General features: G+C 38.5%; 1 protein-coding gene across 2 annotated transcripts in view; it reads left to right on the top strand.

The window, feature by feature from the left end:
* The first annotated feature begins 7,289 nt into the window (after positions 1 to 7,289).
* The window catches only part of LOC139469633 (cadherin-99C-like), a 35,232-nt gene continuing 26,637 nt past the window's right edge, over positions 7,290 to 15,884 (top strand). The window contains exons 1-8 of one of the 2 annotated variants that reach the window (XM_071251859.1): positions 7,290 to 7,556; positions 7,846 to 7,924; positions 10,331 to 10,408; positions 11,951 to 12,141; positions 12,448 to 12,525; positions 12,782 to 12,874; positions 13,361 to 13,468; positions 14,803 to 14,916. In XM_071251859.1, coding sequence (XP_071107960.1) covers positions 7,849 to 7,924; positions 10,331 to 10,408; positions 11,951 to 12,141; positions 12,448 to 12,525; positions 12,782 to 12,874; positions 13,361 to 13,468; positions 14,803 to 14,916 — 738 coding nt within the window. In that variant the 5' untranslated portion in view covers positions 7,290 to 7,556; positions 7,846 to 7,848. Of the gene's footprint in view, positions 7,561 to 7,845; positions 7,925 to 10,330; positions 10,409 to 11,950; positions 12,142 to 12,447; positions 12,526 to 12,781; positions 12,875 to 13,360; positions 13,469 to 14,802; positions 14,917 to 15,884 lie in introns of both variants that reach the window. The other variant, XM_071251860.1, reaches the window with a different exon arrangement.

Raw genomic sequence — 15,884 nt, 5'->3', positions numbered from 1 at the left:
ACTGGCATAAATATGTGAACCTGTTCTTCAAACGTTGTCTAACCTGTACATTTATATATTCTTACGTTTGGCATTTACACGCACAAGTCGCTTTAATAACTACCTACCTATGTGGAGATAATCATCTCCCAAAGACACAGATTCCAACTCCTCATTTTGAGACCTGTTCATCAGAATGCTTGAGACATTGATCAAATAGTTGTACTCATCCTCTGAACCAATACTGACCAAAACACTGCCCTTTAAACGACATTCTCGCCTTGCTTCCAACCATTTCATATTTGCCTTTGCCAACTCAATCCAATAGCAACTTTCTTCAAAGTACCGCCAGTTGTCTTCGCATACTACAACATATCAAGTGAATACTGAAATCAAATACTGTGCGAAACTAATATTGAAAAGTAACTGTGCTTTATATATTTATGTAAATGTTATGTAAGGAAAATAACATTGATGTTTGGTCATTCGTCTGATTGATGTTTTATCATAACATATTCTTTGCGAAACCCGTACCTGGTAACATGAGACAGAGAAGAGTTTTGTAACATATCAATTAACAATGTCAAGATGGGACGTTACATCCGTGCATTTGCCAAAAGGACAGAACATAGTCTACGCTATTCAAATAGCTATTGACAAAGGTAAGTTGTGTTCTCCCAAGTCTTTTGCTGCCACTCATACCATGACACTTTTATCCAGACACTCACGACATTGGACTCATGTCGATCCTTGCACGAGCATCAGAGCTGTCCAGATGAAACCCGGACTCATCTGTGAACACTCTGCTGTCCCAGTCTTGTCTTCCGAATTTCAGATTCTGTCTACACCAATCTAGGCGTGCCTGACAGCGACGTGTAAACAACATTCGGCTTATCGCAGGATGTCTTGGTCGGATGTTGTACTCCCACAAACGGGTGCGTAGGTTCTGCTCAGGAATTGTCCGAACTGTTAATGTGGCAGTATCTATTCCGTAGATGCATCAACCTAAAATGGTTGTCTCGTTGACGTGTGGTCACACGTGGACGACCGGCCCTGCTGTAGATAACGTCTCCAAAGTGATGATATTTTGTTTTGATGAAAATTGTAACGTCTGGTAACTTGGTTTTGCGCCATGCCATGCTTATCCATGACGCATAGACGTTGAGTTTGAGCTAGTCATGGCATTGCGGAATCGTTATTTGCGGTAGACTAACGGTTTTTATGAGCACCTGATAACTTAACAATCATCATATGTTGTTCACATAAAAAAACCACGTGTGTGTGTATCAAGCTCCCAACAAACACGCAAACATCAACCTATAAGTTAAGGAAATGTCTTCATAGATATGCATTGAAAGATGCATGATTTAATATCAGAACAAATACATCTTATCGAACTTTATAGGAAGCATGGTTACATTTTTCAATGGTATGTAACATCGTAACGTTTTTCTTAGCAGTTTCTGTGTAACCATATTTATGTCTTTGATCCAAGTTTTCAAACCGTCATAAAAAATGTCATTGCATAAGCAGTTCTATTGATAATGATACAGTAACTAAATCAATTTGAAGATATTAATGATGAACATTTTTTTTATATTATTGAACTGAAACGTTATATTAAACGCAGAAGATTCAAGAAAATGCTAAATTTGTTTTGAATGTTTTATAAGATAGGTTATCTGTACTTACGTGAATTATTTTGGTTGGACATCTTGGTCGTCAAAGTCATGGGCAGGACACAGAGACACGTGATAATGACAAATGGCGTCATCATTCGTTCACAGATACTGAAAATTGCAACAATTGATCGAACAGATTTAGAGCTATCTATTAAGTGAAATAATTCAGTTGGATAAATGTAAGGTATATGAATTTCTTTTACGTGGCCAAATTACCTTGTTATGACTTTGCCAATCCCAGGAGAAATTCCGATTCATATGCATAAAGAAACAGATCAGCAAGAAGGGGGCACATTTGGTGTTTATGGGGGTGCCTACGTCTTGCCTAAATCGTTTACACCAAATATTTACATGGATGTTATAACTGAGGAAGAGCTGCATTTCACATAGTCTTTTCTCAGTAAACTTTTTTGACAAATTGTGCTGAACCTCTAAAGATAGGTATGAAAGTACATCCTTGTCACCACGTTAAATATCAAATGTTTCATGGCTCAAGAAATGAAGTTTTGAAATGAACAATTTGTAAATTGGCGAGTTGTAGCAAGCAAAAGAAAAAAGCTATTTGGCCAACCCGAAAAGTAGATCTTTTGATGAGTAATGAATTTGGAGGTTATCACGATGTATTTGTATATTTTCAGGTAATATTGTTTGTTTGACACGAGAACAAGTTATTTCAACCAGGTTTATCCCTGGGAAGAATTATCAAATAACAAAATGTTAATGCAACCATGTGAATGGTCATTGATAATGCGAATACAACATGTTTCGGTAACTACATTGGCGGTATCAATGGCCGGCGAGTACATACACGGTAATGAGCCACAAAGGCAGGGGTGTCATTAAACAGGAAAGCCTTCAACTTCTTTTACGACAACCCAACCTCCGAGTGAAGGTTTCACGCTACATTCTAATGCTATCAAGTGAAATTATGCATCACACATGAGAAATGCATTATTAACTCGTGAAATTGTTATTATCATGCGCCGTTACGGTCTGGGTTTAATCTCGTTTAACGTTTTGCAACCAAACATATCAACCTGTGATCGATTTAGCATTTGCAAAGACACTACAACTTAAATTCGATCACAGATATAGATTAGTGACTATAGCTATTTGAGTATAATACATGTTTATGATGATGAACACATCAACGAGCCAATGTTCACACCCATTCAACTGCCCAATATGTTTCACCATTTACATCCGACTGCACTTCTATTATAAATACATCTTTATACACTATACATGTATTGCTCAAATAATGTTAAAATCATTTCTTAATACGACATAACTGTAGAACTTATAGAACATAACAATGACTTTACTATGCTACTTCCTATGTTGGTGTCTTGTAACGATGAAATACCAGAGACCAGTACAATTTTAACATGTTATACTCACTGAACACAATTGTACATTTGAACATCACGTGTTTATCCTTTAGGTAGATAATCCTGTCTTAATCCAAAATCTAATCCGAAGCAAACTGAAAGCAGGGTTTGAAACATGTTCATAGCTTTTGAGAATGTTTCTACTCAACCAGAGAAATAAATAGTTACCTGCCTCACGCGTGCTGCCGCGGTAATAAGGCATCCAGTGTGCTGTCAGTTACTATGGTTGGCTGTGATTGGGACAGCTGCTATCTGATGACAATGCGCTGGTACTAAATGAAAATGTTTGATGTGCATCAGCCTCACGTTGTATACTGAAGGTACGCATGTTAGTGAATACACACGGGAACATATGGTACAAGTAAAAACAGGGATTTACATCGGACATCATTATCAAACCGGAAAATATTTGAGAACAACCTTTGGTAGTTTTCTCCTTTGAGAGAATAGAGAATGGTTTTAATCTGCTTCAATTCTGATTTATAATGAACAATTTCGACTCCCGTGGAACTATTCAGAGATCAAAGGATATACAGGAATGGTTCATCGAACCTGTTATTATGATGGAAGTCCAACGGCGAAAGAGAAGATTGAGTTCTAATGGTCTCGGTTGTTTGTCTTCCGTAAATGCTAATTAGCCCTAGATGATTTGTATAGAGGAAGTATGTGTACATTCAGATTAGTGTATGGAAAGTAATTTAACTCCTTTCAAATAAACTAATTGGAATTTAGACGTACAGCGACTGTAGAGACCTATGGAATTATCACATGATTGTCCAAGTACCTTGCAACATGTAAAATAAATGTGAAGGATATAAGGTGCCCAAGGCTCAGCGGTAGTTTGTAAACAAATATGAAAAAATAGAGTACAGCGGTGCTGATCATACTATAATATTCTGGGGCTCTTGCGTTGGATCCGACAATGCTGAGAAAGAGATACTTGTTATGTTCATTATTAATGTTGTTTGAAGCTATAAATGAAATGATTTTCTGTCTCAATCAAAGAAAATATAAAACCCACATTTATTAAACAAGGATCAAGTTATAAGCCTAAATATTTACTTTATATAAAACACCCACATATTTTAAACAAGATAAAGTCTGTTTCAGTCACAATATTTAAAGAACAACCTTCAACAATGTATTTATTGCAGCAGACAATTTTCTTTTTGTCTTAACAGTCTGAAGTCATAATTATTTTCCAAGCATTTTCTGAGACAGTTTTGTCCCCGCCCCCTCCCCCCGAATATAAAACTCGCGTTCACATGAACCATGTTGGTTGTATGAGCGACAGAAATTATGTCTGATGTTGAGAGATTAAAAAGAGGATGCATTTGTTGAGCAAGTACCGTTTGATGTGGGTTCGAATCTCAGAACCTAGTTCAGTTCAATCAGCACCATGCCCTTGGTGCATTAGTAAACGTTACACATTACGTCGCATGTATCTTAGCTAAACGCCTTGCATAACTGCCCACACACTGAGGGACCAATGACAAACCACTCAGGTAACCACACCTCGGTGTCTACTACATATATTTGTGCCATTAATACACGTGACACACGCATTAGCGTTGACATATCCATTAAGAGAATTTTGAAATATGCTTTTGGCAAGTCCTGTTAAGTGACCTGATGATCACGTTGTGGCGCAGTTACAAGTTAATATGTCAACATGTATCAGGTCAGGAAAAAAGATAAACATCTGACATGCATATGACAAGAAGTATTTAAATAATCCCTAACCCCTAACTCTTTAAGTACGATTGAACGTATGTTAGGATAATCACTATTTATTTGTTTATTTATCGCAGGGGTCACACGATACAGAAATGCATCGAATTTTGTGAGATTTTCATGCAACATACCCCTAATCATAATTTCGATTTAACAACACATTTTTATCAGTCGGGTCCTTGAAAATATCCAAGGGGATATAAGATACAGCCTTTACATCCTTACATCTTCATATGTTTGAATGAAAAGAGTTCATGGGGTCACCGGTGGCCCAGGCGTCTGAGGCGCCACGATTCGCTGTGCAGACTTGCGTCCCTTGGGCTCGCCAGAATCTTATTTTTGTGGATTCAAATCCCGGTTCGCCCCAATAACGTTTCTAGGTTTGTCAGAACCATACCCGTGCTCGGTGGTTTCACCGAAGTGGTAAACGTCTGAGACCTGCATCACTTCGGGATTTCCTCACACATTAAGCTGGAATACTATTAAAGGCAGCGTTAAACCGACCTCACTCACTGTAAATTGATGACTCCCAGTTGTAATAGCTTAGGAGAAGCCATGTTATCTTTTGATATTGAATAATTTCATACTTTAAAAGTTTACAGTGTTTCTTTCATGCTGATTGGCTGAAGTGGTAGTCACATGATCTGATATTTGGCATTCACACACCTGTCAACGGACAAAAAAAGTTCACACGATGTGAACATTTTTTTTGGTGAAATTGATCGTGTGAACTTTTGCCGGAACTACTTTTCGGGGTTTCCCAGAATTCTCGATCGGTGTTTACGATCAACTCGTTTTTCTATTTTCTTTATAATACTGGCATTTATCAGCAATATAATTAATTTAGTATTTTTGCCTGGTCTTGTAACATTTCATCTGACTTATAAATTAATAAATGCTTTGGTTCTGGTGATTGATGTCGTCCAGCTGCTACTTTGAACAAAATGGATTGTCCTTGCGGTGATTTGGATATGGAATGGCTATCTTTCAATACTAATAACGCAAGTGAAGAAAGTCAATTCTGTAATATTACTCAGGTGAACGAAATTGATTTATTGAGCGATATTTACTTTGATGCCTTCTTTTCGGAAATGATAGAAATCTAGCACCAATGAAAACGATGTCGTACCCAGCTCAGTTGTGGCCGCTGACACAGAGCAAACGCGACCGCTCCTGATCAGTCCCAAACTAAACCCCGATTTACTATCGTATAGGGGAAAAAATCTAAGATTTTGAGAAACCATAAAACATAAAAAGGTAAGGAAAGAAACTTAAATTTAAAAAAAACACCCCACTAAACTTGCCTACCTGTTTTATCGATTGGTCAAAGGAGACTAGAAAACAATGTATGTTTTCAGTGATGCGTTTTTTTTAAATATAGCGACTTAAAATTTTATAAAAGGGCCAAAGTCAAGTTTCAAAAGGGCCAACGACACTTTGTTAGATTTTGGCCCTTTCAGCTGTCATTTCCGTGTGTGGTTGAGACTGGTTGTCTGAGAGAGATTTTGAAAGTTTGGAACCTTATTATCATGTTTCAACTTTCAACAAAGTTGGCATTAGTTTGAATCATTTAAAAGTACTTCAATATATAGTATGTGTTTGTACTTTTAGTAGTAGTTTATCAATATCACATGGTAAATCTCATGCAAATGCCCGAGGGTCAAAAAGGGCCAAAACACAGACACTGGCCCTTTCCACCTTCACACAAATTAAAAACATAGGTTTATTTCCTTTTTTGAATGTTTTTTTATAACAACAATTATATCTCTGCTGTCAGAATGCGTTAATGTCTAGGAATTTATTTATTTCCTTTTTTGAATGTTTTTTTATAACAACATTTATATCTCTGCTGTCAGAATGCGTTAATGTCTAGGAATTTATCGGTGAAAAATAAGTTCATTAACATGTATAATATTATGTGTTTTCATCACTTTTCTCAAAACAGACGCCACATGACATTGACCCTTATGACCCTAAGCTCTTCAATTGCACTATCGTGTCACTTCCTTGTCTGGCTTGTTCACCGACCTCCGTCGCATAACAGGGTAACTATATAAATACTCTTTTGTATGAACGGCGAGTGCTACAGGTAGATCAGGGCATGCTTCAGTGACCCATTCATATCATTTTCAAAGCCATTATACCCCTTCTTCTCTTGAATTTTATTCACCTCCGCACCTACAGTTCTAGTTCTACCAAATACTTATCCAAGCAATCCTACCGGAGGGCCCTAGTTGGGAAGTTTAATGCAACGCAATTTGCAGTTCCGAACTGCGTCCATCGACGTGTTAGGATCATACAGTCGAATCCCAAGTTCGCACTGATTATGATTCTTGTTTGCCAGCACAACACCTGTAGCGTTGGTTTCAGCAACGTGGTAACAGTCTAAGACCTGACACCGCATGATATAACTGAAATACTTTCAAAGCGTCGGTAAACCCAACCCCTATCATTCATGCGCTGAAGGCGTTTTTCGCAGTCACAGGTCAGAATAGGTCTCTGTTCATGACGGAGAACGCCAATAGGAGTATGTCTTACACAAATAATGTTTTTGTTACATGTCACTCCGATCCAGTCAAACGTTGACTCACTTCTATTGAACAGAATCTTGACAACAAGCAACTGAGTAAGTCGTGGCCGAAAACTATGTAAGATTATCGGTATTGATGCATAGCAGTCTGACGCCTCTGTTTAAATATAGAAAGACGCAAGCCGGCTGCCTAACAGGTATTTCATCAAGGGGAGTTGTACAACAAGGACCACGTCTGATGTAGGTAAAAAACATAAAATATTATCATTTTTCAGGCACGAAACGATATCATAAGTAGAGATTCTGTCATTGTAATTTGGGGACAGACATATCTGTAATGGCATGTTCAATGTACCTATTTGTAATATGCCATAAGCAGCGTGTTACTTACCCGGTATTTTGGATTGACTAAAGGATGTTTGCAGTCGACACTGCTTATATTTTTTAGCATATGATACTTACTATGAGTTACAATTTCGTTATGATATGTTTTAAGGTCAAATTGAATACTTAACGAATTTTGTTTCAGACAATGGTATCCCTGTGGGTTTATAGCGTGTTTCTTCTCGCATGTGCCGAGATTGTTACAGCTCAAGTAACGTTTTTTAGTAAGTAGAGAGTATTGTTGTGTGAAGATCCGGGGTAGGATAGGTCTTCAGCAAACCATGCTTGCCGTTAAAGGCGACTAACGAGATCGAGTGGTCAGACCAGCCTGGTTCCCTGGGTATGCTGCGCTGGCGCTACACTGACCAAGGCAATGAATGCACAATGGCCGCCTCCACTAGACGAATAAACATGGCGGACACGACATGAAAATTACTATAGAAAAACGCTAGAACGGGTGGTTAAATTTTTTTCGTAGCATTTTCATGAACGCTCTTGCAATGTATAGGTCACGAGAATAACGTCCATTGTTAGTTTTAGTGAAGGAAGCATTCAGCTGTTTCGAGACTTTTCAACAGTGATATGTGCGTTAATATTTCGTGTCAGCTCACTGTTGTCACGAAATCGTATACATGGAATTAAACGACCACATCAATGAAATACCGTTAGTAAAATACCGTTATCAAATTGTAATATAATAACAAGATGGAATTTTCTCAGATGTCTGAATATTGAAAACCCTTTGGAGTTAATGTAGATTGATCAGTAGATACATGTTCAATTACAATCATTTTTAATTTGCTAGAAAGTTATGGTTACATGTTATTTGCATGTGTGTTCCTTAGAATGCATTACATGAATTTTGATAATACATAACATGTATCATCATAACTTGGTGTCAACCCCACCCAAATATCAAGTTTATGGCAACAGACAGATGGGAACATTTTAAAATTTTAACAACTGCTTTGTTTTTTTACCAAATATGTCTTGATAAACTACAGCCATTGAAGGTGTGTGTTTCACACATAGATTCCTCTGGTTTTCTTGAACAATCTAAATCAGTGGCCACTTTCAGGACAAACTGTTTGGGTGCCTAGATCTCAAACATGGCCATGGTATCAGTGAGTGAGTGAGTGAGTATGGTTTTACGCCGCTTTTAGCAATATTCCAGCAATATCACGGCGGAGGTCACCAGAAATGGGCTTCACACATTGTACCCATGTCGGGAATCGAACCCGGGTCTTCGGCGTGACGAGCAAATGCTTTAACCACTATGCTACCCGACCGCCCGGGCAATGGTATCCAGTAGAATTTCATGGCATAGTGATTTTCCATATCAACCAGATCACCTGCCAATGGTGAAATTTATCATAACGTTTTCTACAACCTCATGCTGAAATGTCATCAGTTAATTAATTGCCACACCATGACTACTGTTTCATTTTTTTTGTTTCATCCCGTGAAAAAGAGAATACACATGGATGTGTATGCCACAGTACCAAATTAATTCAAAATAATGAAAATATTCTTTATTAGTATGCCATTCAACCCCGACATTTTCACAAGCACACACATAGTTAAAAAAAAAATAGATTGGAATTAATCAATAATTTTTTTCCAAAATTATAAGATCTATTTATGATTAATTTTATTGTGTAATAAGAAAACAAATGCCAAATAAATGGCTTTTCATTTGAATGAAATCCAGAGGCCAAATGTCAGAAGCAATGACTGAGCCTATCATTGAATAGAAGTATTACGGGTCAAAAGTGTTTGTTTTTTCTATTTTTTATACTGGGCTTTCAATAACTCGGCAAAACCACCATTTCACAATGGAAGAAAACGGGGCATAATCGGCGACATTTGCTTCATCAAATTTGCTAAAATAAAAATGCTAACGGTATTTCATTAACGTGGTCGTTTAATTCCATGTATTAGGTCTACGATTTCGTGACAACAGTGAGCTGACACGAAATATTAACGCACATATCACTGTTGAAAATGAGGCATGTGTCATTGTTTACATTTCACCGATGTGATGACCACTTTCGAGTCTCGAAACAGCTTAAATAATGTTTTCCTTCACTAAAAGTAACAATGGATGTTATTCTCGTGACATATACCCTGCAAGAGCGTTCATGAAAATGCTAAGAAAAAAAATTAACCACCCGTTCTAGCGTTTTTCTAGGGAGCCAGGCGGACAGGAATTTTGCCTAGTGCGGCGTTAACCAACAAACAAACAAGCAAAACTATAAAAGTGTTTGGAAGCATTACAAAGAACTTGAATAATGTAACACGTATCAAAACGTTTGAGCAAGAGTCGCATGACGCCAGTGGCACAAGGAACAGCCTCGATTGTACCTAAATAGTCTTGACGCCAAAGGCTTGGGCTGCTGAGATCTAAATATGAAAAAAAGATGCAGCGGTTTCAATGGTCTGTTTTGTTTCTAGTTAAGATGGATAAATGAGTGGAGGGGAATCTAAGTGACTTACACATGTAATCCAGTGCATTCTAATGACAATAATGAATTCAGGAAAAGCTATACCGTGATCTATTGCTAAAGCATCTTACGTGAGTAGAATGTTCTAGTTTCTATGGTAAATATTTATCTTGTAATTTCTCGTAGCATCGTGTCAAGACGCATCTACTGTTGGAACTATATCAGTTGCGGTTCCGGAAGCAGATAGCCAGCTGCTTATTGACGGTAGGTGCCTTCAGCTCCTGAACAATGATTTGCAAGAAGGGTTCTGATCATGCAGTATATTCAAACTTAAAGTGCAAGTTTCATGGGTATATACAACTTTGCAGAATTGTATAGATCGTTACCTCGTTAATGTAAATATCGTATTCAAAGCGGCGATGGAAATGCGGTTTATTTGCATTTTAGTCCTGTCTATCAATTTCAAAGACTGAAATGAAAATACAGCGGTGGCGGATATAGAGGCTCCATATATGGTCATGTTGCAGGTGATTTCCTCCAAAATTACACGCTTGATCGTACAACAAACGCGCCCCTCCGTTCGCAGCCTAGCAACCACGTCTCCGCTTTTCACGGTCATAGTCGGCTGCACACGTCATCGGCAACGCCAATCTATTGTTCACCTTTTCTAACCCTGAGACATATCCACACTAAACAATGATCATTTGTACACTGTCCTTCGAATGAATGGAATGAATGGCTATGTTCAGTACGGGACCTGTGACACAACTGACATACATGGTCTTACTTACTTAAATAAGGAATTTAACGTGCACTTTCCGACATATGCGTATTTCGCGCACGGGCCCGCCAGGCCATTTGGTGTTTGGTCGAAATGGGCTTGTCCTATATATGCCTAGTGCTTTAAAGGTTTGTAAGTCATTTAGGGGATTTAGTGCCGTTGCTAATGAAGCCACCCCACCTCGTCAACGCTTCTAAGATTCGTTCGGATTGTTACAAATACAGACCTCAAAATACGTACTTTTAATTAAGCGCAACGGTGTTAAGTTTACAGTTTCACACTTTTTTTCGCGGCCATTCTATTACTATTTTCACGATACCTTCACATTAACATTAAAAGTACTTTGATTAATTATTATTGGCTTGGTCAGAAAACAAATCGGGGTTTAAATTAGGTTCAATTATGAAGAGATAGATCAGAAGAGTTATTTTCCTTGTATAAACTTTGCCGTCATGGTTTGCCTTAGTCTCCTGTCTACTGAGACAAACATAATAAGAAAAAGCTTCTGATGAGAAACATTATTTGTTACAAGACCACAACACTAGAATAACTTCTTTGAGTGGCATTTAGAAGTTGGTGTAGATCCTAACACCTTTATCAAGCACTTGCTTGATAAAGGTGTTAGGATCTACACCGAAACGTCGCACTAATTGTAATAAAGAAGTTGTTCATCCATAGAACTCGTCTTACTTCAACACTAGAATATGTTATCCGAATTTAAGCGTGTCAAACTTTAAATAGGCGAAATCATCTACAGAGGCTGGTTGCCATGTCTTTCGTCACTACTTGACCACCAAAATGAACCCATTCGGACGCTTGCGCTAGAAGAAAGGGATGTGTGATATAACACGGATCAAGAAAGTAGAACACTCGTCTTCACTGTTCCCAATTCCACAACAAACAACACAGTAATATAACAAACACCTCTAAATGTTAACCTGATAATCTTGTCCAGTTTGTCAGACATGTTTGAGTTTAGAAATCTGTAACCTGCATGGGGATAATTGAAGTGTTTCATTGATCAGGTTCTCCGAGCACGTATAGACGCAGCCTCGGAATGGATGCAACCCCAGACAGCATAGGTCTATCATTTGACAGCAATGATAGAAGTAACATTCCACCTTTGGAATATTTCCAACTCGTCAGCGGCAACAGCAGCAGCGGCAGCAGTGGTCAGGAGTGGTATCTTCAGTTGATAAAGGCCATTAACAGAGATGTAAGGATAATAACTTCGCCAAAATCAAAAACGGACATGTTTCGTATTTGTAAAAGTATACATTTAGAGGTTTCAAACATATTTCTTGTTTGTCTTGATAACATCTTTGTCATTGAGATTTTAATACCTTTTTATTTCTATCACCGTTGACATTCACAGATTAATGGCTTGCACTGGGTGTTTAACCATTCCAAATTTTGCATCATTTTAATAGTAGCTGACATGGGACTTTACGATTGCATATGTACAATTTTAAAGCCAGTGTGAAATTGTCTTGTTCTCTTAAACAGATCCAATATGTTTCAGGGAATCCGACCAGATGCATTGGATGACATTACTGTAATGGAATACACGATGAAGTGTACTGACCTTACAATAAACATGGTAAGCCATACTTAATATTACAAACGACCCGTGAAGACCCGGTGTAGAACAGGTCTTCAGCAACACATGCTTGCTGTAAAAGGCGACTATGCTTGTCGTAAGAGGCGACTAACGGGATCGGGTGGTCAGACCAGTCTGGTTCCCAGTGTATTCCCTTGATATATCAGTGTTTATAAGCCATGAAGGGTAACCGCCAATGTATATGATGGGTATTATGCTTTTGAAATATACAAATAAAGTTTAACTTATATTTCAGACGTTTTTCATTTTACTGAGAGTTCAAATTTTGGATGTCAACGACAATTCACCACAGTTCTTCTCGGCGCCGTATGAAATATCCTTGACCGAGGTAGAAATATATACTTATTTATATTAATGCACGTCATTCGCTTCATACAAAGTAATACTTGCACTAACCGATATACAACCATTCTCCATCTATACTGAAACGACGCTATAAAAGTACATGAAAATAGTTTGCCCGTGAAGATCCGGGGTAGAAAAGGTCTTCAGCAACCCATGCTTGCCGTAAAAGGCGACTTACGGGATCGAATGGCCAGGCTCGGTGACTTGGTTGATGCATGTCATCGATCCCTTTTGCGTGGATTGATGCTCATGATGTCAATCACTGGACTGTCTAGCCCAGTCTCGATTATTTACAGACCGCCGTCATATAGCTGGAATATTGCTGAGTGCGGCGCCATACAACAAACAGACAAAATTAATTTTATAAAGTAGTTGTTATTCATGAGGTGTGTCTACATTCACCATCAAAATATGTTCCCATCTATTTACATTTCCCCACAAATGTTTCTTCTAGTTCTTCTGTATATAGATTATGCCTGTGGGTTCTACCGTGTTCCGAGGTATCTCCGCAACAGATCTGGACTTCGATTTCAACAAAAACATCGTATTCGATATCCTGCCTAGTGATCAAAGCTTGGTGAGTTGTCGTCACTTCCTGGGATCATTTATACATGTATGTGAAGAACTGCAAGTTACAGATTTTCTGTGCGAATTACCCAAACGTTTGATTTCCCAAGGCCATGAATCAAAGTCGCGAAACAGTGTATTCTGTTTCTTACCATTAATTTTGAATTTATGCGATCACGATTGACCAATTCAAATATCAAATAGTACCTCACATTGAAACAGCCGATTTGACGGCTGCATCATCGCGGAAGCTAATATTTGAGGAAAACAATTTCCTTCTTAGTCACTGTGGTCACTGTCGGTAATTATGCACTGATGCGCTGGTTAATACACTATTCAAAGTATTTGTGACAACATTCTTTTAATAATGGACTTATTAAGTGTATTACAAGTTTTAGGAACAGCAGGGAGTTTGAGATTTGGCGTTTTTCTATACCCGACATATACTTTGCGTCATAGTAAGCGCTGTGACGTCATAACAGTGGTGTGGAGTGAGGAACTAAACATTGCAGGGCTTGCTTACTTTTCTGTCGGGGTTCCAACATTCTGGAGAGTCAGTGTTACTCGCATATGCGAGTGAAGTAGAATGAGTTAAACAAAAACATTTAGCGCAGTTAAATCTACAAACTGAAAAAAACAGTATGTTTATCTCCAACATATGAACTAATTGTTGTTGATTAAAACGGGAATCGAGGGGTCAAAATTGTTACAGAGGTGGGATAGTACTTTGAAGGGTGATTACAAGGGAAGACCAACTGTTTTCCGCCAATAAGGATCGATTCCCACCCTATCTTCAACATGTTTATTTGATGTTTTTGGGGGGTTTGGATTGTTGTTTAATGCCGCTCTCAGAAATATTCCAGCTATATGACGGGCTGTAAATAATCGCGTCTGGACCACACAATCCAGTGATTGAGATCATGAGCATCGATCCACAGCAATTGGGATACGATGACATGCATCAACCAAGTCAGCGAGCCTGACCATCCGATCCAGTTAGTCGCCTTTTACAGCAAGAATGGGTTGCTGAAGACCTATTCTACTCCGGATCTTCACGGGTTTTATTTGATGTAGATTCAGTAACGTGTTATGTAGGGATTCCCGGAAAGAATATAGGCCCCAACAACCTATGCTATATAAGAAGCGAAGCGGTCGTCAGACTCATCGTATCCTTATTGCATGGATCGATGCTCATGATGTCAATCACTGGATTCCATGATATAGCTGCAACATTGTTGAGTGCGGCGTTAAGCAACAACAAAGACGTTATGTACACGTGGATGTTGACTAGGGTGGGCATGACACCATTCATTCACTTCACAAGACATTTTATTTTATGTTTAGTTTGATGACTCAACGAAATTCTCCATCGACATTCCGTCCCTCGGATATGTCACTTTGAAAAGTAACCTGGATTTTGAGTCTAATACACAGTACAGCTTACAGATAAGAGCAAGGGTAAGTACGTTTACATGAACAAACATTTTGTGTAAAAAGTATTGTAAAGAGACCATTTCGATTTTCAAAACAATTTCCACAATTTTCAACTGACAAGTGGATAAATGTGTGCTCCAATAATTAGGTTCGATTTCCCACTGAGGTAATGAATGACGGCCATGTTTGTTGTCAGCCATTGTTATGCAGTGGGCTTGAATATTGCTAAAAGCTGCTACAAATATATTCACTCAACACAAGGGGATGACTGGGTTGCCAAGGGAACGATGCATCCGGGTCACAGCTGACCGGGCTCGATTTGAATTGTGCAATACAGGGAAAGGTATAAAGAAGAGCGTCATTCTTTCAAAACTATTTTAAAAATGTGTCACCCTTTCCCGGCACAAGGCGAGTCTTTAATGTACCTCATTTTAACGCTTCCATAAACACACTATGAAAACCCGTATCTGTGCAATCTGCACCTTGTTTTGACAAACATAAAGATCTAGTGTGGCGCATGATAGGCTCATCTATTTGGGAACCCTGGTATAATCACTACTTGATAATGATTTATAAACGCATGCTCATGATATAGTCGGACTCGAACAATGGACATAATGTCTTTCTTATGATTATGTCAATTTTGTTCCGAAATCACTTCTATGCACCATGGCGTCTTTTCTAGTTGTACGTGTTTACCTCATATGTATAATCCTTGCTTTCAAGGTCCTTTTGTGACGTGAATGACCTACATTTGAAATCATTTATCCTTTTATGACTATTGCTGTTAAGTCGGCTCTTCGCCGTAAAACACCCTCGGGAATACGTCCCATACAGACTATACTTGCTATTCAAACAGACGTAACGGACAATGTAGGTGTTTTCTGATTGGGAGACAAATGATCCCGACAAGGCGGACCGCGCCTTGTACCTGGCACAAGACGGACCGCGTCTATCATCTCTGCACCTGGCACAAGGCGGGTCGCGTCTAT

Source organism: Haliotis cracherodii, unplaced genomic scaffold, assembly GCF_022045235.1.
Source record: "Haliotis cracherodii isolate W230 unplaced genomic scaffold, xgHalCrac1.p SCAF_2, whole genome shotgun sequence".
Classification (NCBI taxonomy): Eukaryota; Metazoa; Mollusca; class Gastropoda; order Lepetellida; family Haliotidae; genus Haliotis; species Haliotis cracherodii.
The sequence above is the reverse complement of the archived record's forward strand: the minus strand, read 5'-3'. Positions and strand labels throughout refer to the sequence as shown.